The 25,156-nt window shown below is 38.0% G+C and overlaps 1 protein-coding gene across 1 annotated transcript in view; it reads left to right on the top strand.

The window, feature by feature from the left end:
- The first annotated feature begins 22,921 nt into the window (after positions 1-22,921).
- gulp1b (GULP PTB domain containing engulfment adaptor 1b) overlaps positions 22,922-25,156 on the top strand; it is a 79,692-nt gene continuing 77,457 nt past the window's right edge. Inside the window, exon 1 of the mRNA XM_084426258.1 lies at positions 22,922-23,019. Coding sequence (XP_084282384.1) covers positions 22,965-23,019 — 55 coding nt within the window. The 5' untranslated portion in view covers positions 22,922-22,964. The remainder of the gene's footprint in view (positions 23,020-25,156) is intronic.

The following is a 25,156-nucleotide window of genomic DNA, read 5'->3' as shown; positions in this document are numbered from 1 at the left end:
GTCACATGATCAATCAAAGCTCAACATAAGCAGTTCTTCCACAAGAGAGTTAATACTAATATATATAGAAGCTGCACAGTGTCATTCACACAAACATTAAACACCATCATGGTAACACATGAAATTTTAAAAATGCAATAAACATTAATTTAACAACATTAAATGTAACATAAACCCCTAATGTACATAACTGATTAGAAAAAACGAAGAAAACTATGAAGAAACAAACATAGTTATTTCAACAAAAATACATCAAATGTGAAGTGTCACAGGGAATTGTGGGAATGTCAATTTACGTTTTTTCACTGTAAATGATACAATGAGTTGTTTTTTCACTTTCAAAAACTGTAAATTTAACGGTATGTTACAGTAAAATTACATTAAATGTACCGTTAGATCTATCACAGTTATTTACCGTATATAGTACGGAAACGTTCTGTTAACCAATTAACAGTTTTTCACTGTAGCATTTTTAAAGTCTTTTACCGTTAAAATTACGATAATTTTTTACAGTGTAGAACAGATCTGTTTAACAGACAAACATACAGACACAGGTAGACTGTTGAAAAAAACAGGCCTTTGCTACACAGTCAAAAGGGAAGGCATCCCAACCCCCAAACACAGCACTCTCATCTAGTTATAGAACTGAAATTCTGGTTTTTCTTTATGTGTTTGAAGATCCATTTTTGAAACTGAGTTCCATCAGAAAAGAAATACATAAAGAGAATAAACATGACATGACAAAAGAAAATTAGGACATTGCTGCACAAATTATACATGGATTTGGACCACCAAATTTATTTCACAGAGCTCCACTAGGGTTTTGTGTTGAATCAGGAGAAATGGGATCATGTCATTTTGAAATTGTAAATTTTTTATTGACAGTCTTACTGGAGGGTCTACCTTGAAAATATGCACATTAGATATCTAAATTTTTAATTGCTATTCTCTGAAACCAAGGATGTCTGTGATAACTGGAAATAGGCTATATATATAGCCGGATATCTGATATATATAGCCAGATATGACAGGATATCTGAGCAGCTGTATTGAAGTTTATGGTTTGATTATGGCTTGCCTGTAATGGCAATTAAATTGTAGGGCTAAAACTGTATCTAGAATTAGATTCTTGATGCCTGGTAGCCGTGGATGATTGGGAATAAAAACACAGCAGACCATGTCCACCACAACCTGCAGTGGATAATCTCTGTTTCAGTTTTTTGTTTTGTTTTTTCAGTCAATGTTATTTGCACCCCAACATAGTATTCAAAATAGCTTATGCAAACAGGTTTGAAACAACATTAGGTTAAGAATTTTCATTTTGCACACAAATGCCCTGGGGTTGCAGAGGAGCCAGGGCCGCATCCATGCACATCGTAAACATGTGGGGTGACAGTGCTAGGCCAAAAGGCAGAACCTGATTTTGGTAAGCCCTCAAAAGCAACCTGCGGAATTTCTATGTGAAAAAATTCATCCTTTAGATCTATCATGACAAACCAATTCTCGGATTAAATTTGAGACACGCATTTGAATTTGAAAGTTGAATTTAATTCTGTATCATTCCACAATTGTTTGAAGAACCCATTGAGAGACATTTGGCAGAAGCCTCCATGCTGGCAAATACTGGGATAGGGGGAATTATTTCTCGAATTTGACCTGATATATGAGGGGTTAATTGCTTAAAACAGCATGCCGGCAGGCCAACCCCAAAGGAAAAAGCATGTGCCATTCTCCAATGATATTCATATTGAGTGGAGATTGGGTGGAAATCCCGCCGGGGTTCACCACACCCCGATTCACCAGAGGATGTGATGTATGTATCTGTGTCACCGTCTCCTCCTCGAGGGTGCAGCCCATGATGCCCTGCGGCCACAACCATCAGGGCTGTTTCTTTTTGGGCATTCTCGCAGAAATGTCCGTTCTCATGTCAGGTCGCTTGGATGACTGTGTGTGGCGGTGTCCTGGCGAGGGGAACATGTCCTGACGAGTTTCCTTTTCATGGACACTGACCCGTTGCTCTTCCCTTCTCCCCCGGGAAGAGCTAGGGCCTGGCCGGGTCTGGCTTATAGACCCAGGCCCATGGTGCACTTTAAAAAAAACTGTACATAGGTGTGTTAAAAAACATAGTCATACAATTAAGCATAGGTGTTTTTCACAAGGATATCTTTTTTTTTTTTTTTTTTGAGAAATGATGGATTTGAGTGTTGTAGGTTTCACACCAGAAAACCAGAAACTGCCTTGGGTGCTTGAAGAAATAAGACCACAGCTGTCTTTCTTCACACTTTTGTTCGCCTTGTTATTTACATAGCAAATTATTGGCAGCATAATATGTAATGTGAAATTGTGCTATAGATGTAGTAGCAGACAGCTGGGGTGGACATGTCAGAGAACCATGGTCTAAAGACACAAGGGTCAAGAGCTTTCCCAGAATCCTTTAATGACACATACTAGCCTGTTATTGATTTCCATTAAGGAGATCAAAATCAATGTAAGAGACATATCCTCAGGTACTCACTTTCTTTGATATTCCTGCAAAGCTTTGTTCCATAAATATACACTTTTTGAAGTACATGTTTTCAGTTTATGTATTCTGCAAATTATGTATGGGCCTATTGGGAATACGAGTTTGAGTCTATCCTTCTTTCCTTATTACTTAATATTTTGGTTCTGGATGTTATCTGTTGGGTTATATCCGGGGCTGGCTTGAGCTGGTTGCCAGTCCGAAAACCAATGCCATATTCACTGCACATGACCTAAAGGTCAGAAATGTCATTCATTCCTCAAGCTGTTTGAGAGCAAGTCCATGTGCAAAGACTCTCTGCCTGATTCTCTGCATTCACAGCTCAAGAGGAATCTTGATGAGCTGACTTATAATAAAGCTCAGCAATGGCAATTAGCTACTGTAACAAAGTTAGATGTTGTGGAAAGGAGGCGGGAACCGGCGAACATTCAACAACTTTAATAAACGAAATAAACAAACAACAAAATGAAAGTAAAATAGAGCAGCCCCTCACAGACGACTGCTGTCACATATAATAAAACAAGCAGAACACAAGTCCAGGCCTGTCCTCTCTCGATCTTCACTGTCGTCGCTTCTCCTTTATGCTTCCGCTACTCCGTGAGAGATACTAGACCGGTGCGTCGCGCAGGTGTCGCTCATTATTAATCACGCCACCGACCTCGCGCCGCTCTCTCACGGCCCTCTGCCTCGTCCTGCTCGCCACAGCTACATAGCATCCCCGTCTTTTTTTTTTCTTTTCTTTTTTGTCACAGTGATGGCAGCACAGCAGTGTAAAAGGCTGCAATTAAGTCAGCTATTCATAATGTATACTTGTGGTTTCAAAGATAAGGTAATGAATGTCAAAAGGTTACCACAACTTTTTTGTCACAGTGATGGCAACACAGCAGTGGAAAGGCTGCAATTAAGTCAGCTATTCATAATGTATACTTGTGGTTTCAAGGATAAGGTAATAAATGTCAAAAGATAACCACAACATTCTTGATGAATACACAATTTTTCATAGTCATTACTTTTCATTCAAATGGTAAAAAAGATAAAAAAAAAAATATAAAACCAACATTTTTACAAAGAGTACATTTCTAAGAACATTGCACATGTGTTTTAACAAAAAATACTTTACAGTACTTTATCATGGGCACAATGTTTGTAATTGACCCAACTAAGTAAGCCATTTGTTGCTTGATTCCCCATAATAGTGTGAACAGCTCAAACAATGGTGTGAGTTTCGGACGGGTTTTAACCAACCAATGGCAGACGGCTAGTGTTTGGGAAACCTCTATGAAAACAGTCATAATTTCTGTCAGATTTTTCTGTCACAATTTCTTTTCAGTCATAAAAAGTGGCACAGAAAATTCACATTTCACCTTTCTGTAACCAGTACAGGGCAACTGATGATCATTTCTCTGTGAGGGCGAAAAGGTTATTGGTGAAGTGGATGCAGAAGCACTTGAGAAGCACATTTTTAAATTAAGAGGGCTTGCTGTCGTGTCAGGACTATGAACCAGCAAACTAAATAGCAATTGGTTTTATTTTAATAGCAAAAAATAACACATCATGGCCAGGCACATTTTGTGGAAACCAAGTAGGGCTTATCAAGCTAATGCTCGAAAAATACATTTAAAGCCAACTGTGCCTGCTTGCATTCCCTGCTTCGTCTACAAACACCACAATCAAAGAAAAGCACCCACCTGCATGCACAGAAGCAATTTTACTCTCTCATGGTCACATCACGCTGTCTGCATGGAGGTGTTATTGCTAAGCAATGACCTGCCACATGTTGAGTTACGTAAGGCTCCTAGACACAGCATGGGAGAAATTATAGCGGGATCATCAGTAAATCTGTCTGGAGGATTCCTCAGAGACCAGTTCTAGTACACTAATGCATGGACGTCCATCACAGTAGCACATGTAAAGCTGACAGCAGGAAATTGCAAAGTTAATTTCAGCAAAGGTGTGCAATAAGTGCAAAAGAGACATTTAACCACTCATTTATCTTTCAGTCATATTAAAATAAGAGATAGAGAAAATGTCCACATAATATTTTACCTAATCTTGTTTCTGCATTGCCTATAAAAACATTTAGTTTAGCCAATATATATTTTTTTTTGCCATGATGGCAGGTCAATTTCACAAGCATAAATCTTTCATACTGGCAATGAAATGTCTTTTTGCATTATTTTAGGGGCCAAGGGGTTAACTGAGGCCAGGTATGAGATAGATGTGTAGAAAAACCTCACTCACTTGCATCCTTGTAACACATAATTCCCATGCTGGTTGTTGGTGGTTTGAGCCCAGTTCACTCCAAAATGCTTTGGCATATTGAGACAAAACTTGGTACATTTCCTCACAAGTAGTGGTGGGCAGTTTCAAAATATCGCTTCATGAAACATTTGCAAATGTTTTTAACATTGTTTTTGAAACAGGTCACCACTAGATGGCATTTATCTGGTGAACTTATATGAACGAGTGTCTAATGGTTTTAAATGATCTCAGGACAGATTCATAAGGTATGTTTTTTTTTGTTAATTTAATGTATTTCAAAACTGAAGCATAGGAAAGGAAGGTGATATTGACATAGTTTGCCAAGCCTTGCCTAATAACGCACTGTTATGCCCCATGGCTCAAAAGGGATGCAACAAAATTGAGACACACGAGAAAGCCAAACTTTTTAAAGCAAAAATGTATTCAAAAAAGGAAAACGTTACAAAAGATGTAGAATATAGTAGTTAGGCATCAATAGTGTAATACTAAATTAATGCATGGGAATGTAATGTGCTGTGGCATTGGGATGTGTGCAAAAAGTAACTCAACCAAACAAATAACAAAGGTAAACAAATCAAGTAGCCGCCCGCGCCTGCCTTCCGTCTTGCTTCATTTATAGGCCAATAGGGAAGTAAGCAACAGGTGTCGACGATGTAATCATTTGGGAGGGCAGAGTAATCCAGCCAGCACTGTGGAAAACCCCACTAAAGACACGGGTCGTCACACTCCTCCCCTTAAACTGGGGTCTGTCAAGAATCCCTGCAAAAAAACAATCAAGACAATTAAGCCACAGAATAGGCCCCATAATTCCCAATGAGTTAAGGACCAAGGACAGCTGCTGGGGCAAGCAAAATAATAAATAAATAAAGTTAAACAACAGCATATTAACCATTATTCATAGGGGCACGTGACAGTGCATGTGTCACAACATTTTCAGACACTCTGATGTGTTGAATGTCAAGACAATAAGCCTGCAGAAAAAGGTCCAACTTATCAGCCTTAAAGAAGAAAATTCAAAAACGTCAGTGGGTTATGGTCTGTATAAATGACCAGAGGTTGACTTGAACAAACATAGATGTCAAAATGTTGCAAGGCCCAAATCAGAGCCTTTTTTTCCACCACAGAATAATTTAGTTGGTAAGAATTAAACTTGCGTGAAAAGAAACTGACAGGATGGACCACCCCCTGCTCATCAGCTTGTTGGAGGACAACTCCAGCTCCAACCCGACTAACGTCCACCTGCAAAGAAAACGATCTTTCAAAGCAAGGAGCAGCAAGGACCGCAGATGAGCATAATAGAGATTTAACATTTTCAAAAGACAGCACACAGTTTGAAGACCATAAGAACTTTGCCTTTGTTTTCAAAAGATCAGTAAGTGGTGCGACAAGTGATGAAAAGTTACGACTAAAGGAACGGTAATAACCTACTAAATAAAAAACAAAATGCATAAGGTCTTTTTTGGTAGTAGGCGCAGGATACTCTTGAATAGCTTTAATTTTTGCATTTACCAGTTAAACCTCACCATTTCCAACCACTTTACCAAAGTAACAAAGTAAGTCACAGTGGCCTGAGCAAAGTCACACTTTGCCAGGTTCACCGTCAAGTTGGCTTCCGACAGAGTGACAAAAGAAGAAATTTCAAAGGCACTTGCCAGTAGCCTCTTAGCAAGTCAAGCTTTGTCACAAACTTGGCTGAACCTACCTGGTCAACACAGTCTTCCACACGTGGGAGCAGAAAACAATACGATTTTGTCACACTATTAACTTTTCGAAAATCCGTACAAAACCTTACTGACCCCTCAGGTTTTCCAACCAACAGACAAGGAGATGCCCAATCTGAACTGTAGTTACCAGGGCAAACCCTCCTCCCAGTCTCTATGCAGCAACTGTACACAATAAGCACGAAGGAGTGATTTCAACATTTGACGAAATCTCTCTAATGCTCCCTGGCTTTGTGCATGATACACACTAGCGAGATTATGCTTAATTTTTCAGCTGTTTCAAAACTTGTTGGAAGAGGTGAGAGGTAAGATTAGTACCCTGATCACTCTAAATGATTTTGGGAATGCTGAACATTTACATAAATTGTGACAAAGGTCTTACAATTGAGCACAATGCAACGCAACGCAACCAGACACGACAGTAAGCAAGCATTTGCTTCATGACTTTGTACATGGTAGAGGACCCACACAATCCACAATAATATGTTCAAAGGGATCACAATTTGACAGAATCAGATGTAACGGAGCCGGTTAAAAAATTGTATTACTAGTTACAAGTGTGACATGTTTTATGTATGCAGAAATGTCCTGTTTAAAGTGTGGCCAATTTTTTTTTTCTTAAAAACCCAATTATAGGTCTTTCGCATACCAGAATCACCAGTCTTTTCGTGTGCGACTTCCAACATGGTAGCACGAAATTGTGGGAACCACTACAACAGAGCAGACAAATCAGGTATAGGCAGAGTAGATACACATGGTGTATTTAACTCGTTTTTATCTTGAGCCTCCAGTTTATGCTCAGCGTTTTTAGCCATATCACGAGTTACAACACCCACAGGGTCTACAACCATTGTCTGTTGAACCAGCTCTCCACTAGATGAAACCATTGGATATTTAGGTACTTTGGCCCACACCCAGTCTCCTGCTAATTTATTTCCTAAAATAAGATGCACACCCTCACTCGGAAAGGCTGGACGCAATCCCACTACAACTTCACTTCACTCCACTTCACTTCCACTACCACTACCACTCACCAAATCAGAGTGAAGCTTGACAGTTTATGAATAGGCACTGTTGTATTCAAACCCATTCCTCAAACTAAAACACTGTCACCGGTTTCAGACGGAAAACGGCAAAATGGACTCTAAAATAAAATAATCCATATAGCTCCTCGTAAGATCTTAACAGGAATCTCAAATTTTACATCAACTTGTACTTGTCCATTTATTATAAAAGTATTATTATAGATGTTTCCTTCAAAATAATTACTTAAAACTTATCTTATGACCTGATTTTTATCTCTTGTTCTTTTTCAGACAAAAACTTTTGCCTTGTTAAACACTAGTATGCTTAAAAACCCACATTAACAACAGAAATTTCTGTCACTTTATCACATCTAGTAGAAATTTGAATCTTCTCTGTTTAAAGCCATTTGCAAATAATTTGTATATGTCTTAATACTCTCTATGGGAAATAGAGAAACAGCAGGCTATCTATTTATAACTGTTTGTGAAGACGAGGGTTTAGATACCGAAGGGAGGGGCTGCTTCACTCTCCCTTCTCTGATCACTTGAGGAACTCGAGGAAAGGAAAAAGAAAAAGTTCAAAGTTAACTCTTATATTTTCAGTTGTCCTTTTTTCGTCTTCTTTTTTTCAGTTTAACTCAGATCAGTCTCCTCAAATATTGAACAACTTCAATGTCAAAATCAGAATGCACGCAATTCTAGCTACTAATTCATAAATGGCACCTTTATACTTCAGAGTGTTTAAACATTTTAGGGTTCTAATATACAGCTCTACCTTACAGTGCAGACCCGCCACTTTAAACCACTTTAATCTTCAGCGTGTTTAAACGTTTTAGGGTTCTAATATGCAGCACTACCTTACAGTGCAGCCCCGCCACTTTAATCTTAAATACCACTTGTGTCACAGCTTCATAGCCTTTATCTAAAAGCATGAATCTTTTGTCACAGTCACCAGCTCTGTCACCAGTCACCAGCTCAGTAACCTGTCAGCACTACACTTCCCAGCATCCCTCCTGGTCCCCACCTGCACTCAGTCATTCATCACCACACCTGCTGCAGATCATCACCAATCACTCGCTGCACCTGCACTCCTTCATCAGCACATCCTTTATATTCCCTGTTCTCCCTCCACTCTGGGTCTGCTCTCGTTGATGTTGTTAAGACAAACAGACTCCTTACCCAAACACCCATCTGAGCTCGTCAGCCATATCCTGTCTTCCGTCTGTCTTCAACCCGTTGTCAAGATCCAGATCCCCTGTCTTCGCTCTGTCTTAATCACCTGCACGGAAACCCGCTTCAGTCACCATCTGCATCGTTCAGTCACCATTCACTCTCCATTGCCTGGTTCCCGCTAATGCTTCACCACTTCAATAAAGACTGTTTAACACTTACCACCTGTCTGTTCCCTTCTGTGTGTGTGAGACATCTTTGGCGTTTAAATATTTTACCGCCTCAGTCATGACCAAACTAATTTCTTGTTAAATCTTCTTATAGCTTATTCTCCCAAAATTTGACTAAATGGTCTTTTTTTTTTTTTTTTTTTTTTAAAGATCTACTTTTGCCCCAGCATAGGTCAAATACTTTTTTGGAGAGATCCACTGATCAGAGCAACTTAAATAAGCCACATCAAAAAAAAAAAGTGCTTAACTTTAACTACTGTATGTCTGACATACATTTATTGGCAATACAACTGGTGTTTCAGTTTCAGTCATGTCTTATCACTGTTTATTATCAGGTAGAACTATTTTAGGGGGGAAAAGGTATTACCTGAAATGATTGAGTCAATGCCTGAAGATGCAATCTTGTTCGTGATGCCAAATGGTGGACTTGAAAAATAAGCTTTTCCCCATTGTGGTTGAATCATGGAAGCAACACCAGCCATTTTGCCAAGATATCTCTCTTTTTTTTTATTATATGTCAGACATGGGGGAGAAACCGACGAGATTGTGCCAGCTTTCTCTGTTCCTCTGGACACAAAGGTTAGATTTTATAGGCTGCTTGACCAAAGGAATTAATTACAAAAACAAGTTTAATTTAAAAGCATGTTTACGTTTAATATATACCTTGTGCTCTTTCCTTATAGAGAATAGGCCTACTGTATGACAGACAACGTATGTACATATTATCATTGGAAAACCTTTTCATCAGTGGAAAACAATATCATGCTACACAATCCTTCCTTATAGAGAACTTGTGACTCGTGCATAAGTGAAAAACATAAGCTACAAATTCCTGTGTTCAAAATGATCTCTCCGTGTCTCTGCAGGATCCTCACACACATTCCATGCTCACTCTAACTCATGTACTTAATACATCTGATTATGAATACTAATAAAGAAAATAATAAATATACATAATACAACTGATTATGAATACTGAAAATAACAATAACATATTCGTTTTTTAGTTTTTTAACAAAAAGAGCTATACATAAAACATTACCATTCTGATACATCGACCTCTTCCACTTCTTCTTGTGGCATCTCCAAGTGGTGGAAAACGTGAATCAGAATTAATTTAATCTGACTCTGCCAGCCTGGTGGAGCGACAGGGAAATATTTCCAATAAGTCTTGGCTTATGGTAGCAAGAATACAGGTACATAAAGTGATGGATTTCAGGTTTGGGTTAGGTTCGGTCTTAAACTTTTACAGAACCAGTCGGGCTCGAGTTGGGTTAAACGATCTCTGGTACGGGCTGGGTTCGGGCTTTAGTTTAAAGTCAGTGTAGACCTCTACACTGCAGGACTGCACCTCAAAACTAAGATAAGATATGATCATAATGGTCATTAATCAGCTGTCGGCTAATATTTCAAACTAGCAATCGAAGACTTTGGCCTAGGACAGAGGAATCTTCTAGGATTTACCGAGCCCGATCTCACGGGAAAACGTACAAATTCTACGAGGTGGCTTATTCGTACGAATTCATACGACCTGACTCGTACGAATTAGTACGTTTTGTGCAAAATCGTACATATTTGACGAATTGGCCAATTCGTATGAATTCATACGAATGACCTACCCCTGACCCCGCCCCTAAACCTACCCATCACGTGGGTTTAGACAAATCGTACAAATTCGTACGAGTCAGGTCGTACGAATTAGTACGAATTAGCCAACTTTTTATCATTCGTACGAATTCGTACGAATTGGTCGTGAGATAGCGTTGGATTTACCCTGTGTGACTCTGGCTTAAGCGCTCAATTTGAGGCACCTACACCTCGCGGTTCGATACCATGGTTGCCGTAGCAGCAAGGCGGAATCGAACACAGGGATTGTAGGCTGAGAATATTGGCATAGGGTTAGAGCAGGTTTTTTAAAACTTTTTGCTGACTGTAGGTAGGAGGACATCCTGCCCCCTTTACATGACCCCCAAAGTGAGAGAAGCATGGGCCAGTGGCTGTGGTTGGAGTTTTATTGTCTCTGATATCTCTCTTGCTCCGCTTTGATACCCCAAAATGCAAGGTAGTTTGTGACAAATCTTTTTTCCCAGGGTTGAGCTATATTTTCTCCTATGTTAGGGTTTAAAGTAAAATTGTACACTCAACACACAACAGCTGATGGTTGCTTGGGAGGTACCCCCTTAGGGTTGATGCAGGTTGAATAGAGTATGTAGGGCAATTACATTCCCCTACTTCATTAACCTCCCTCCCCAGCCACTGTTGGTGAATTAGGGATATATGCTCCCCTTTGGATGGGTGTGTTATAGGCCTCGCTAGTTGACCCATAGTTAAAGCGCAAGCTACAACAGGTCCAGGAGAAGTGCCTTTATTTAAGTCAGGGTTCGGTTCGGGTTCGTTCTTAAACTTTAACAGTACCGGTCGGGCTCAAGTCGGGTGTACTCTTCCTCAGTGTACTGGGGTTTTTAAGTAGGGCATAGCTCCCCTGCTGCCTCCTGGGGTTGGAGTATATTGACAAGGTTTTTTGGCAATCTGTGGTTTGCCTCACTGTCTGAGTAATGACAAGGGACATATCTCCTCTTTGGATGGCCCCAAGGGATGATGCTAGGTGAACCAACTAGGTGGGCAGTATAATTCCCTCTACTTCATTTACTTCCCTCCCCAACTATGGTTGGGTCTTAAAATAAGGATAGCATTCCTTGGAAATGGCCCAAGTTTTGACAATGATGCTAATTACAGGAAATTTGCTTGTGGGGTGTCCCTCCTTGTTATCTGTCACTCACGATGGTCTAGTTCTAAATAAAGTGCTAGATATAACAGGCTGTTACTCTGGTACCCTCCTTGGGGTTAATGCAAAGTAAACTAAGTATGGTAGGGCATTATTTCCCCTCTATTTAGTTTGCTTCCCTTCCCTAAATACTGTTGGGTCTTTAAGGGGCGTCCATTCCCTTAATCCACAAATGTTGCAGATACTTTTAGTTACCGGCCAACTGGCGAGTAACCCTTTTTTTACTCACCAAAGCGACTTTTTATACGCGTGGTGAGTTATCATTTTGAACCATGTTTTGAGGTTTTCATTAGAAGTAGGCTTTTTTTGCAACTATAAGAAATCAATCCCACTTGAAACATAAAAACAAGTGGAATTGAGAACCAGTGACTCATCCCTCCTGCTGTTCGATCTGGATGTTGAATGATGTCGTTTTTTGGTTTTGTTGAATGGCTGGTGGCTGCGACACTGCAATGCAATCATATGGTTTATTTTTCACTTGTGGGTCTGAGAAAGGAATGGGGCAAAAGGATAAATTCACATCACTCAGCTTTCTGCTTCACTGAACTCCCATCTGTTATCACCACAGGGTATTAAGATGGCAAAACAGACATTTCTGGAATGTGGCACTAGAAGAGAGAGAAACTGAATGGCCTGGTTGAAATGATTCAGTGCAAACCAGCTATTATAACTCTTTCTGCCATAATAATTGCTAAGTGTGTCTGAGTGGCATCTTTGCATTGATTTATTTTCATGCAAAAGTTTTAGTGTTCGATTATGACTGTTTTTGCAAAAGTGCATTAAAGCTTACAAGACATTTACAAAGATGAAAAGTAAGCTATTGTTCTCCTAGTGTCTGGCAAGCTTTCAGACCATGATCAACAGACATCAGAACAGTTTCTATCTGCAGGTGACCGTTCACAACTACTCCAATAGCCATTACAGCCATTACATTGTGTTGAACTAGTACCTGGCATGACACATATTATGTTACATATGGCCTATTTTTCCTGTTTATCACGAATGTTTATGGAACCTGAAGAAAGCTTGTTTGCATTACCTTCCATCGCAGTGCCACTCAGATGTTTAAATCTGAATTGTGTCATCTTTGTTTATGGGAACTCAGTCACCTGTATTGTTAATGACATGCGATTAATTAGTCTGGAGCAGGAAAATCTTAGCAACACTGATTGGCTAATGAAACCCAAAGCCCTTATAACGACAATCCTGAGCTTTTAAAAACCCACTGGGAAAATATCTACCATAATAAAGTATTTGTGACGTATGTTACTTACAAAATATTTTATTTCATCAAACCAAAGGTTGTGTAGCATCTACCTGCAGGAGTTACCGTATCTGGGCCTTGTTAACACTGACATTAATTTACACAGTGTAGTGATAAGTTGCAGATTATTTGTAGCAGATACATTTTGAAAAATTACATCAAAATGATTAAAAAAAAAATTTGTAAAAATTATACCAAAGTTTATAGTGGCGCTATGCAGTTTTGCCAATTTCTTCGCTGTTTTCTCGCTTTTTGCTTGCAGGTTTCTCTATAGAGCTCCCCATGTCCACTGAGGTATGTATGATACACAGAAGGCTAGCATGTAAATGTTGAGTGCAGTGCCGTAAAGCAATTTGTTACATCGCGAGACCTGATATTGCGAGGCCCGCCGGCCCAAAGGGAGACGGCCACCATTCAACCCGAAAAAAGTCATATAACCATTCCAATGACTCAGAAGCTGTTCCGTTAAGGTAAATTAAGCTAAAAAAAAAAACCTGCATAGTTCCCCTTTAAGATCCCATCCCTATTAACAGTACTTTGCTCTTTTCTTCTCTGTCTATTTTCTTAATTCTCTGGAGCCTGCAGAAACAGCATCTCATTGCCTGCAATTTGTAATGACTGGAGCTCACAAGGTGTGACATGAAGAACCAAAGTGAGTAACCATTATTAGAATAAAACAGACAAAAGTAATAAAATAAATGACTATTCAACCAAGAAAACAAGAACTCTGACTTGAGCTGAGCTGAGGAAAACCCACAAGTTACATTTAACACTTGACAAGAGACACATGAGGGGTATTTATATAAAACGACTAAACAAGGAACCTGGGGGATAACAATCAGGGAGGAAACATAAACACTGATATGACAAAAACAATACAGCCAAACTTCAAAATAAAGGTCCTGATATAAACAGAACAAGATACAAGTAAAAACATCCAACTTTGCAAAACAGTTACTGCTGCATGTTTAAATATTGTGGATTTATTAACAAATGTTCACTTGCCTGAATAAGCGTGCAAATGCCATTTTTAAATAGGATGCGTGTAGTTTGTGTGTGTGTGTGTGTGTGTGTGTGTGTGAGTAAGTGAGTGATGGGAGGAAGGACAAGAGAAAAAAGACATTTCACACAGTAGACAGAGCATAAATTTGATATAAAATGAATGAAAATGTGTTTTGTTGATTTGCAAAAAATCTTTCATATATTTTAATCTGACTCCTATAGTGCTTAGTGGAAACTTTTCTGATGACACACACATTTCCACATAATATGCACACATGCAGCCACACATACTCACTCATGGTAACAATAATTCAGTACAGTAAAATCAATGCCAAGTGGGGCACACACAACTTTACTTGATACTGTCCCAATAAAAGAAAACAGTGCAGATTAAACCATACCTCAGCTTCCATAACTGCATATTGTGACAGGAGTGTGGCAAACACCAAAAAGGTGTTTGTAGAGCAGGTGAATCTTACAAATTTCAGATAAAAATCAAAAATCACTCCTGATTGCCAGTACTAGGCACTAGGAAGAGATAACATTCTTAAAACCTGGATATATAATCCATTTGATTCACTCAGCAGCGTTATCAGGCATTTATAATGAGTTAGGTGTTTTTTTTCAAAACTCATCTAAATTGAACAGTACTGGCTAATGATAATGAAATGCTCTATTGGAGCAGGAGAGAAACGTTGGCGCAATTATTTATGCGTTTTTCACTTCCTGCTTTCTAAGCATACATTTAAGATAAGGGGAAATTAAATGCCAATGTGTGAAGGAGGTATTAATCTAAGTACTTGAGAAAGATAAAGTTGCTATTCCACAACTAGAACGCGACGTCCAAGAGACGACACTTCTAAACACTTTGTTTATGATCATTGAATAAATAGGCACAGATATGCACACACACAAACGTCAAAAGATCAAACCCCAAATACAAACTAATTCATATGCAAAACAGCCAGCGCTGTGAATTTATCTTCTTATTTTCCATGTTTCATTCTTTCTTTTGAAAGGGTAACCCCGCCGAGAATAGGTTTTGCGCAGTTATTTATAGAAGACTATGATGAAAAGGCTTAGGGCAAAAAATATTTTCTTCTATCTCTAAGTTCCACTAATACTGCTCTGATTGCACTAACCGCTATCTGACGAAAGACGTGATTGTGATCTGGCTTCCTGTGTGGCCCTATAAAGACCAGAGGCTTTGGTGTTTTATCACCCCCTGTCTCATATAATTTCCCTGAAGCTCCGTTCCCACTGCCAGAGACAGATACAAGGAGGAAACAGGAAGATGAGTGAGGAAAAGCGAGGACTGAAGCTAATGATCTTCCACGGAGTTTAAATGGCATCATTAGCAATGCAATGTGATGAAACTTTCTGACACCCTGCTGCCCAACGCCTCTGTGAAGAACAAATCGATTTTAACCTGACAGACTGATGCTTTTTGTACTGAGCTGAGAGTTAGAGCCATAACAACTCAAGAAATAGATTGGAGTCGAGGTGTAATGTGTGCTGACTGAATTCAACCAAGCTGCATTGGTGAAGTCATCATGCAGCTGCCAAAGAGAGATAACTACAGCTTTGCAAAAGAGTTTGAAGTACTGTTGCATTCCTTAAAAAAAAAAAAAAAGAGTGTTAGCTCACAAGGTTATGTATATTTCATTTTAAATTATTCAACTTTCTGTTAAGGATGGCTGACGCGAAACAGTCGTTCCGAAGCTTTGCGAGATCCCGAAGCGCAGATGTTTCGAAACACTGATCCGAAGCGTGATTCAAAACACCTATGTCACGTGACTATGGCCAAACGAAGCCTCGAAGTGTTTCACTAAGTGTTTCATCAGTGGTCCGCCGAATCAGCGTTTGATTGACACGGTCGGGAACAGACCACACAGTCGCACATCTGTATAAAAGTGAAATCAACGCATCTTGACCTCGTGGGTTTTTGTGAGAGGAGTTTGATTTTGAGATAGCGGATTTTTTGGTGATATAGTGACATAGTGCGATTTGATTAGTTATAGGCTATTTAGGCTTGCATTTAAATTTAACATGAATTTAAATGAAACTGGAAAGAGATAGCAGTAATCTTTCCTCATTTGTATGTCATAGCTAAAAAAAATATCTTCGCCGTCGGCGTCAATGGCCTCGTGGTCAGTGCGCCGACATGTAGCGCCTTTGCACTCGGGCGTCCCGAGTTCGAGTCCGAGTCCCGGCTCGTGGACCTTTCCCGCCTCGTTTTTTGGTCATCTCTCTACTGTCCTGTCACAATAAAAGGAAAATCACCAAAACAATATATATATATATATATATATATATATATATATATATATATATATATGCATGCCAGTAACAAGTGTCCCTTGTGAGAGGATTTTTTCAAAGGCTGGAGAAATTATCTGTAAAAAAAGAAGTAGTCTACTGTAAGTCCTTCCACAGCAGAGAAATTAATATTTTTGAATAAAAATCTCTAAAAAAGTGAGACATTGTGGCTTGATTTCTTTTATTAATATTCATTTTGCAAGACCAAAATAACATTATGCACAGTGAGGAGCCTATAGGTTACAATCTTCACATATTAGAAAATTATAATAATAAAAAAACTACACATTTTTTTAATGGCTCGTCAAGGTTGTTTCAGATCAACACCTGCAAGTGACCACTAGGTGTCACCGTTTAGACGGGTGTCGGATTGATTCGAAGCCTCGAAACAATATAGCACATTTGGTTCAACTGTTTCAATTGCTTCACGAGGCCTCGATCTGGCCATCACTACTTTCTGTATTCATTTTTCCAACACAGTTGACCGTTCAGTGATGATTGACTTCGAATGCCACTTTTTGCCTAGTCATTGCTTTTCTCTGCAACAATAATAACCTTGAATTATCTCCATTTTGTATATTACTGTCACAAACTGCTCTGAGACACAAAGGTTGAGGATCCAAATGTAGTGTTTATTGAACAGGGTAATCCAAAGAAAGACGTAATCCAAAATACAGGCAAGGTCAAACACACGCAGGCAGTCCATACAAACAAACACAACAAGGCAGGGAACACAGGCAAAAGAGTAATCCACAGAACAGGCAAGAAATCCAAAAACCAAGAGACAAGAAACCAGGGACAATGCTCGGAATTGCAGCGTAACACTAAACAAGACCTCACAGATAATGAATGAGAAAACCAGGCTTATATGGGGTGAGCTAAACAAGATAATGAGACACAGGTGAATGTGATAATAGATGAAGAGTCTGGGCAGGGAGTTATGGGAAATGTAGTTTGTAAGGGAATGACAATAGTCTGATGTGGAGTGCCCTCTGGTGGCTCTCAGGGGCATTCCAGCTGGTGACCGTTACAATTACTAATATGTGATTAATTTCCTTAATTTGATTAATTGATTGATACACCAACTAGTTATTAATTTAGAGTTTGATTTATACAAAACTAATTATCTGTCGATAACAGATATGCAGAACCTATTGCCTATAGCAATACTATTGCAATAATAAAAAAAAATCCATGCATATTTAATTTGTTATTATTTTGATTATTATTGATATTAATAGCAGTAGAAGTAGTAATTATGGCATTTACATTTAAGTCGTTTGGCTATGTAAATTGCTAATTTATTTGTATTTTTGTATTACTTTTGAGATTCAAATGCTATGAGTTTGACAACTGAGAATGAATAAAAGGGTAATTTATGCAAAAAATGTGTAAATAAGCAAGTTTTACATGTTAAACAATGTGTCCTGTTGAATGATGTAATGGCATTGTTAGTGCTATTCTTTAGAGTGCACCATCAAATCATGACCTTTATCGGTACACCCTATAAAATATTAAATAATCTATAAAAGTAATAAGATTACCATAAAATATACACATACTTATGAGTTTAGTTAAAAAATATCCGTCAATCTCTAAGCAAAATATCACAACCTAAAATGTGACTGAGGAAAATACATTTATAATGCAAAATGTCCATTATGAGTCATGCATCCATAATGAGATCTGTTGTCTCTCTCTGTTCTAATGATTATCAGTCTGATGTGTTTTTAAATGACAAGCTGAGGCAGAAGAATGAGACAGAATCCTATTAGCAAAGTGTTTTAATGGACTTCTTGTTTATGAGGTCTGATACAAATGAAGAGAAGCTGTTAAATGAGGTTGCTCTAGGCGGATCTTTAGCGGGATCAGACAGGAGAGAGACTCATTATAAGACATTCTGTCTGATTTACTGCTGTCTGGCCATCGGCTAACACCAACTCTCCCATGCATGGCTGATTATTTACATCTGTGTCATGTCTGCTCATGTGAATTTATTCGCAATCATGCTCATATGCATGAGTGATGCTTGATTTAGTTATCTTTTTAGATGCGATGTGAGTCCATTACAGACAGGAGGATGTGATTATAATCACACAGTGTGTTTTCGATGTACATATATTCATGTACCTGTATGGCCATAGCCTAACTTTGGCATGCATGAAATCAAAACACTGAGTCCTGGGGAAGAAGCACAGTTACCGATTAATTCCAATAAAAAAATATATTGTTGATATATTGTTACATAAAGAAATATATATATGTTTTAAAATAAATCTGCAGGAAAATGTCTGAAGACCTTATTTTTCAGATTTAATAACAGGTAAAATAGTTAATTGATTTGGATGGGATTGTTTTCTCCAACCTATCAGACTTAATTGAAGGCAATAAATGATTAAATAAATAAAATATTGTCAGTATGTGTATAGATTATCAGCTAACTATACTGTATCATATTGATAACAAAAAAAATTAATTGTTGGAGTGTACACTGTAAAAATTATATGATCAATAAGGTATGACAACATATGGTTTTACATTGCTTTAACTCATCAAAATAAATTAAGCAATTTCTACTTTTTTCACAAGTCAGTTTAATGTTATTTAAGTTGAACTGACTTAATAGTCTGACTTAAAGTTGATTGTACTTAAAAATTGTAATTTTACACTGTAATTTTTTTACAGTGTAGCTTTCTCCACATTGATTTTGCGACATTTTCTTTCACATATTTACTTAAAACTCTTTTATTTACAAAGGGTAAGAACTAAGAGGTGTTAGAGATTGTGGGAGCTTACTTGATAAAACTAAGATGGGAAAGGAGAAGAGAGGAGGCTATATGATTTAGTCATTCTTGGCCCAACCTGTTAAAGGAGAACTCCGGTCAATTTTAACATTGAGCTAATTTTTTTGTACATTTGGAGTGCTGTCAGTACAGAGAACAACGACAAAAATCGGTGTTGCCTACAACGTGTTATCCTCTTTTTAAAATTTGCACCCTGTTGACTTCAATGGGGCAAGTTTTAAACCTGCTTTTAGCCTGCTTAACATCCTTGATGAGTCATTACAAGTGCACAGGTCATGTGAGTGATTCCTTCGGAGTGAACGCGGGTGAATCTGACTGCAGTAGATGTGAAAGATATTAATAAAAATGATGTTTATTCAGCCAGCGCTCATACCTGTATTTACATCCTGTTTTCGGTCGAAGTCCACAGTAATCGATTGTCGAGTTCACGCGCGTGATCATAGGTACTAAACCTATGCGCGTGAACTCGACAATCGATTACTGAAAACAGGATGTAAATACAGGTATGTGCGCTGGCTGAATTAACATAATTTTTTATATATTTCTTTCACATCTACTGCAGTCAGATTCACCCGCGTTCACTCAGAAGGAATCACTCACATGACCTGTGCACTTGTAATGACACATCAAGGATGTTAAGAGGCTAAAAGCAGGTTTAAAACTTGCCCCATTGAAGTCAACAGGGTGCAAATTTTAAAAAGAGGATAACACGGTGTAGGCAACACCGATTTTTGTCGTTGTTCTCTGTACTGACAGCACTCCAAATGTACAAAAAAATGAGCTCAATGTTAAAATTGACCGGAGTTCTCCTTTAAGCCTATTCAAAGTGTCTATATTTAAATGTGTCATTGCATGGTGAGCGTAGGAGAATTTTTAGAACGATTTTGAGACTAACCGCACTTCAGTGCTTTAAAATAATGAATGAATAATGACTTCCCTGAGCGGGAGTAGATTAGTTATTGTGTTTCATTAAGGACTGTTGAAAAAATACAAACACAAAGCCAATACCTGCTGTGTGCTAATAATGAAAATAGACCAGGAAACGAATAGAAGAAAAGAGGAAATCACAGCTCTGAGGGCTGTTGAATACACACATTTCATTTCCACGGCTTCAGATATTATACATTACATAACATATGCATTTAGAATTACACAATTTCATCTGGTAGGTTTGAAGGTTGTATATGGATGAGTGAATCAGGATGGACAAATCAACAAAAATGCACATTTGCTATTACATAAATATCATAGTCCCTCAGGATTATGCCGTCAATCACTATTTCATTCCTTAAATTGTACCTTAACTGTTTATTTATATAACACATATTTGCTTTACATATGCAGTATTAATAAAAATAAATAAAAAAACACACAGTATTTCGGAACATAACCCGTTGAACATTTGAGTGTGCTGTGCATTGGTAAACATATGTTTTCCTCTCGGAGCGGAAAGTTAAATTGATTGCAAATATGTTGTGGTTGACAAATGACAAATGGAAACCAGGTTTTGGAACATTCTGCCTGAATGGCACACGTTATTGATTAGACACACAAGAAGAGACAGAGATTGTTCATTCTAGAAATTAAGAGGCACAGATGTGCAGAGAGATCAAGACGTCACATACACTGTCAGAAATAGGGGTACAGTAGGAGTCCATTTCTGTCCCCCAAGGTACAATCTACACTAACGTACCCCATTGGGCTTATTATTGGACCTCAAGGTACATATATGTCCCTTTTTGAGGGTCAAAAAGCATTAAAAGGTACATATATGTACCGTTTCTTTTAATATTGTACCCTTGAGGGTACACCTCCAGTGATAAGCCATTGTACCCCTAAAGGTACAATTATGTACTTTATTTTCTGAGAGTGTAGATGCAGGTGAAGGGAGATCACGCACTGATTGCTTTCACACTTTCTGATTATAGCAGCTGCACCTGCAAGCCAGTTAGTGTTGCTGCTATTGCACCAGAGGAACTGTTTCAAAATCTGAACAAAGGTAGATGCACTCTAATAAGTGACAGTCCTTCTAATAGTGAATGAGAGTCAGTGTTAGGGCTAATAATATTATATTTAACCAAAGGTGATGTTGGATTTTGGATTTTAAGTAAAGTCTCAGGAATTTGTTCTTAGAAAATGGTCAGGGCTGGTGATTTCTGTGACATTCATAGTACATGCAAATTAGTCCTCCAACAAACAAAACAATCAAATAATTTACAGACATTTTTATTATAGGTACTGCACATCTTTTATAGTCACTTAGTTTAATGTTGCATGGTAAAGTTTAATGTTTTAATGGTGTAATATTCAAATAATAGATCAACCAAATATATCATTGTAAACTTATCTTCCTGGCGTCATTTTGAACCCCATATTATTTACATTTTATGAAATGCAACAGGAGATACTAGGCAGAATATCAAAGCTGCTCTTGATGGTGACTAATACTTACTGTGGAATACACAGGTAATATGGAATATTTTCATGATATTTTTATAGTGCTTCCTTTTTGGAGGCTGACAGTATAAATTACAGTCCACATTTCTTATTGTCACAATCCTCAGTCACCTCACACTACATTTCCCATAATCCCTCCAGGCTCACACCTGCACACACTCATCTAATCATCACACCTGTTCGTATTCATTTCATCATCTCTGTGTATTTAGTGCCTTTGTTTTCAGTTTTTGGTTGTTGGTTGCTGTTGCGTATATGCTATATGCATACTGTTATGCCTGTCTGCTGCTTTGTTTTATTTAATCATGTTTTTAATTTGTATCCAGTCTTCATCTGTCTTCCTCATCCTGTGGCATGTATATGGATAAAAAACAATTACTGGCTGTTTAAGTATCACGTGTAGAAGAAACATGGTTGGGTTAACTTTAAAAGTCAGTCCATATATGGTTGTTTTAAAACCTACCAACATATTTTGCATGCTTATCTTTGTTGAACTAAAACTTTTAATACTTCTTAATATATATATTTTCTTCATTTAATCCTTTTTTGTAGACATATTGGTTAGTAGCGTATCATTTATTAAACTGTACATCTGCAGCTAAATTGTGCAGCATTATACCACAGCTTTGGACACTATACAAGTGTGGCCTCCTTCTAAACACCCCTAACTATTTATAGGTACAGTTGGGCTATCAATATCAAACAACTAAAACAATATTTAGATACCCTAGAGGCCAATGCAGGAATTACTCTATATCCTAATTAAAGGACAAAGGTGGACATTGGTGTAAGAAAATCAATCTGTAACACTTTATTTATCCTTGTTGCACATCATACTAATATATTTACTCCAAACAGGACATATTAAAAGGCATAATAAAGTACACACGGGCAGGGCAAGTGATAAACCCTATAAAGGTTAGAATCCAATACACACAATACTCACATAAATAAGAAGCCACGCCAGAAATTGGTCATTCCCCTTACGTGATCTACTTCACGAAACGCACTGTTACAATCGTTATGGGAATTATCGTAAATAAGTAAAACAATATTGTAATGCATTACTTTTAAAAGTAACTTTCCCCAACACTGCTTCTAAGTTCTAAGACACCATAGAACGCCTAGTTTGATTGAACAGCCCCTGAGGTCTCCTTTTGTGTTTGCACAGAAGAAAGAAACTACACGAGGTGAGCAAACGATGACAACATTTTGTCATGTTCAACAGTTGATATATGTACACTATTTCAGTGATAGTGCGCGGTCCCTTTAATGAAGACAGCACGTCGTACATTCCTGTGAAAAAAGCGGCGTTTTAAATGCCCGGTTGACGTCATTAAACTTTTTAAGCGGCTCGAGTGCGCGCTGAGGGGAAGGCACACACGCGCGCGCTATTCGCTGCAGATGCGACTGGACGGGTTCAGGTTTGCGGGGAATAACTACAAAATCAACCTTCCTTGTAAGTTAATCTCTCTTTCTTTAAATAGATTATTATTGCGGTGAATATATGGTTAATGGATTTTATTATATGAATGTTTTAAAGAGAGCAGAAGCGTAGTTCGCTTGAGTAGATCTGTTGCGTGCTGTTTACAAAACAGATGTTTTACGCGTCACATTTATTCTATAATTGTCATGCTATATTTCACTTCTGCTATAGAATAGATAACAATCAAAAGGAAACAATAATTTTCTAATATTTTTGTGGTGAAACATGTTCATTTACTGTATAGAATGGCAGGTGTATTGGTGAAACTCGTGCATGCGCGTGTATATTTGATCGCACGCGTGTTATAAAGTTAACAGGCTTCTGTTGTTCAGTTCACCGGGCTTAACTGTTCCGTGGTTTGCTGCACTTTTCTGCTGTGCATTAGCCAAATCTATTGACCCAGAGCTCAGCCACCGACCCCAGCAGTGACACAGACAGAATTATGTTCATAATGATATTGCTGACACTGTATCCCGCGTTTGCTGCCCTTGACAGAGGAAAACGAGAGGACAGCATAATGACATTCTGACATTCTCAGGCAAGCTAATGTTGTTGTGCTTTAATAACTGTGGCTGCCAGACTCTTTTCACAGACTGTAAATCCATTTGCTTCTGAGAATTTCAGTCAAATGTGAACGTGCTAAATAAATGCACCTTCGTGCTCCACATATGATTTAATTCAAATTTAAATTGCATGATTAAACCAGGTGCACTGACGTGAAATGAACAGTTCACATGAAATAAAAATTCTGTAATTTACAAAACCTAGTCCAAGGTAAGCTGCCCCTGTCCATACTCCCATTAAAGCACAATAAAAGCATCCATTTAGCTTTGTGCAATAATAACAACAAGTCTTCTGGACCCTTGTCCAACTTGTATGCAGAACAGATGGAAATTGAAGTTCGTAATTACCAGAAATCTATCCCTCAATTAGTCAAGATACAATAAATGCCGTTTTAGATTAACATGCTTGACATGTGATGCATATTTGTGATGGTTAATAACTGTCCCCAGCAGAATAGTGTCAAACATTTGTCATGTATGACAGCTTTCACATAGATCCAGAGAGACATGCTGCCACTAGCAACTCAAGCGGCCATTTCAAGCACATGATATGTTTATTTTATATCATGGATTATACATTATTTGAACTTAGTTCACATGTCATCAGAACTCCATCTGGGTAACATTCAGGGTATTTACATGCAAGAAAAGTTAAACCATATTGGGCTGGTGCAATGCCAGGGAAGATTTTCAGTAAATAACAATACATTTCTGCCTTTTCCCCCACACAAATCTATGAATGGAAGTAGATTACAACTACTACTTTTATGGTACATTTTGGAGCTTCATAGCCACTGGTGAGTGTGGTGCATCATTTGCATTTTGTAAAATATCTTGTTTTTTGTTTAACTGAAAATAGAAAATCAAATGGGTTTTAAATGGCGCAAGGCTTAAATTAATGCAGAAATATCATGTTCTGGTGAACTGCTCCTTTAATTTGCAAAGGTCTTTCGTGAGGATGCATATATTTTTGCCATATTCTTAAAGAGCCATGTGTCATTTACATAGGCAAGACATTTACACAAGGCTTTGAATACATTTTAAATTCATTTGGAATGATTATCAGGACAAGGGATTTTTTTTTTTATTAACACTGATCTGCAGGTGTCATTCAATTAAAATAGATCATAAAATCACATAAATGGTTTAAGTTGTCTTGCATATGCATACTGTATGTAAATACCCTTCACAAGACACCAATGTCTTGCATTTCTTGGACGTGAGATTATTTATGAAATTCCAATTTAATTTTAGGAGAAAGCATGAGCCCTGTCTGTGTCACATGCTTCAGTGTCTGTTTCCAAACAGTATCTACAAAAATGAATGCTGTAATGTAATGACATCAGTTATTTCTCATATAAGCATATGTGAAATCCTTCTTTGGAGCCATGTCCAGCAGGACATATAATCTACTCATAATCATTGCTGTCAATAATGGATTGCTATTGCTTGATTTGAAGATTTTACTTATCCTGTACTTGAGTGGTTTGTTTCCAATACCGGTGTTTGGTTCTGTTCTTTATTGGGTCTTATGGGATTCGGTTTTG

Source organism: Rutilus rutilus (assembly GCF_951802725.1).
Source record: "Rutilus rutilus genome assembly, chromosome: 12".
Lineage (NCBI taxonomy): Eukaryota > Metazoa > Chordata > Actinopteri > Cypriniformes > Leuciscidae > Rutilus > Rutilus rutilus.
This window is presented reverse-complemented; position numbering and strand designations above follow the sequence as displayed.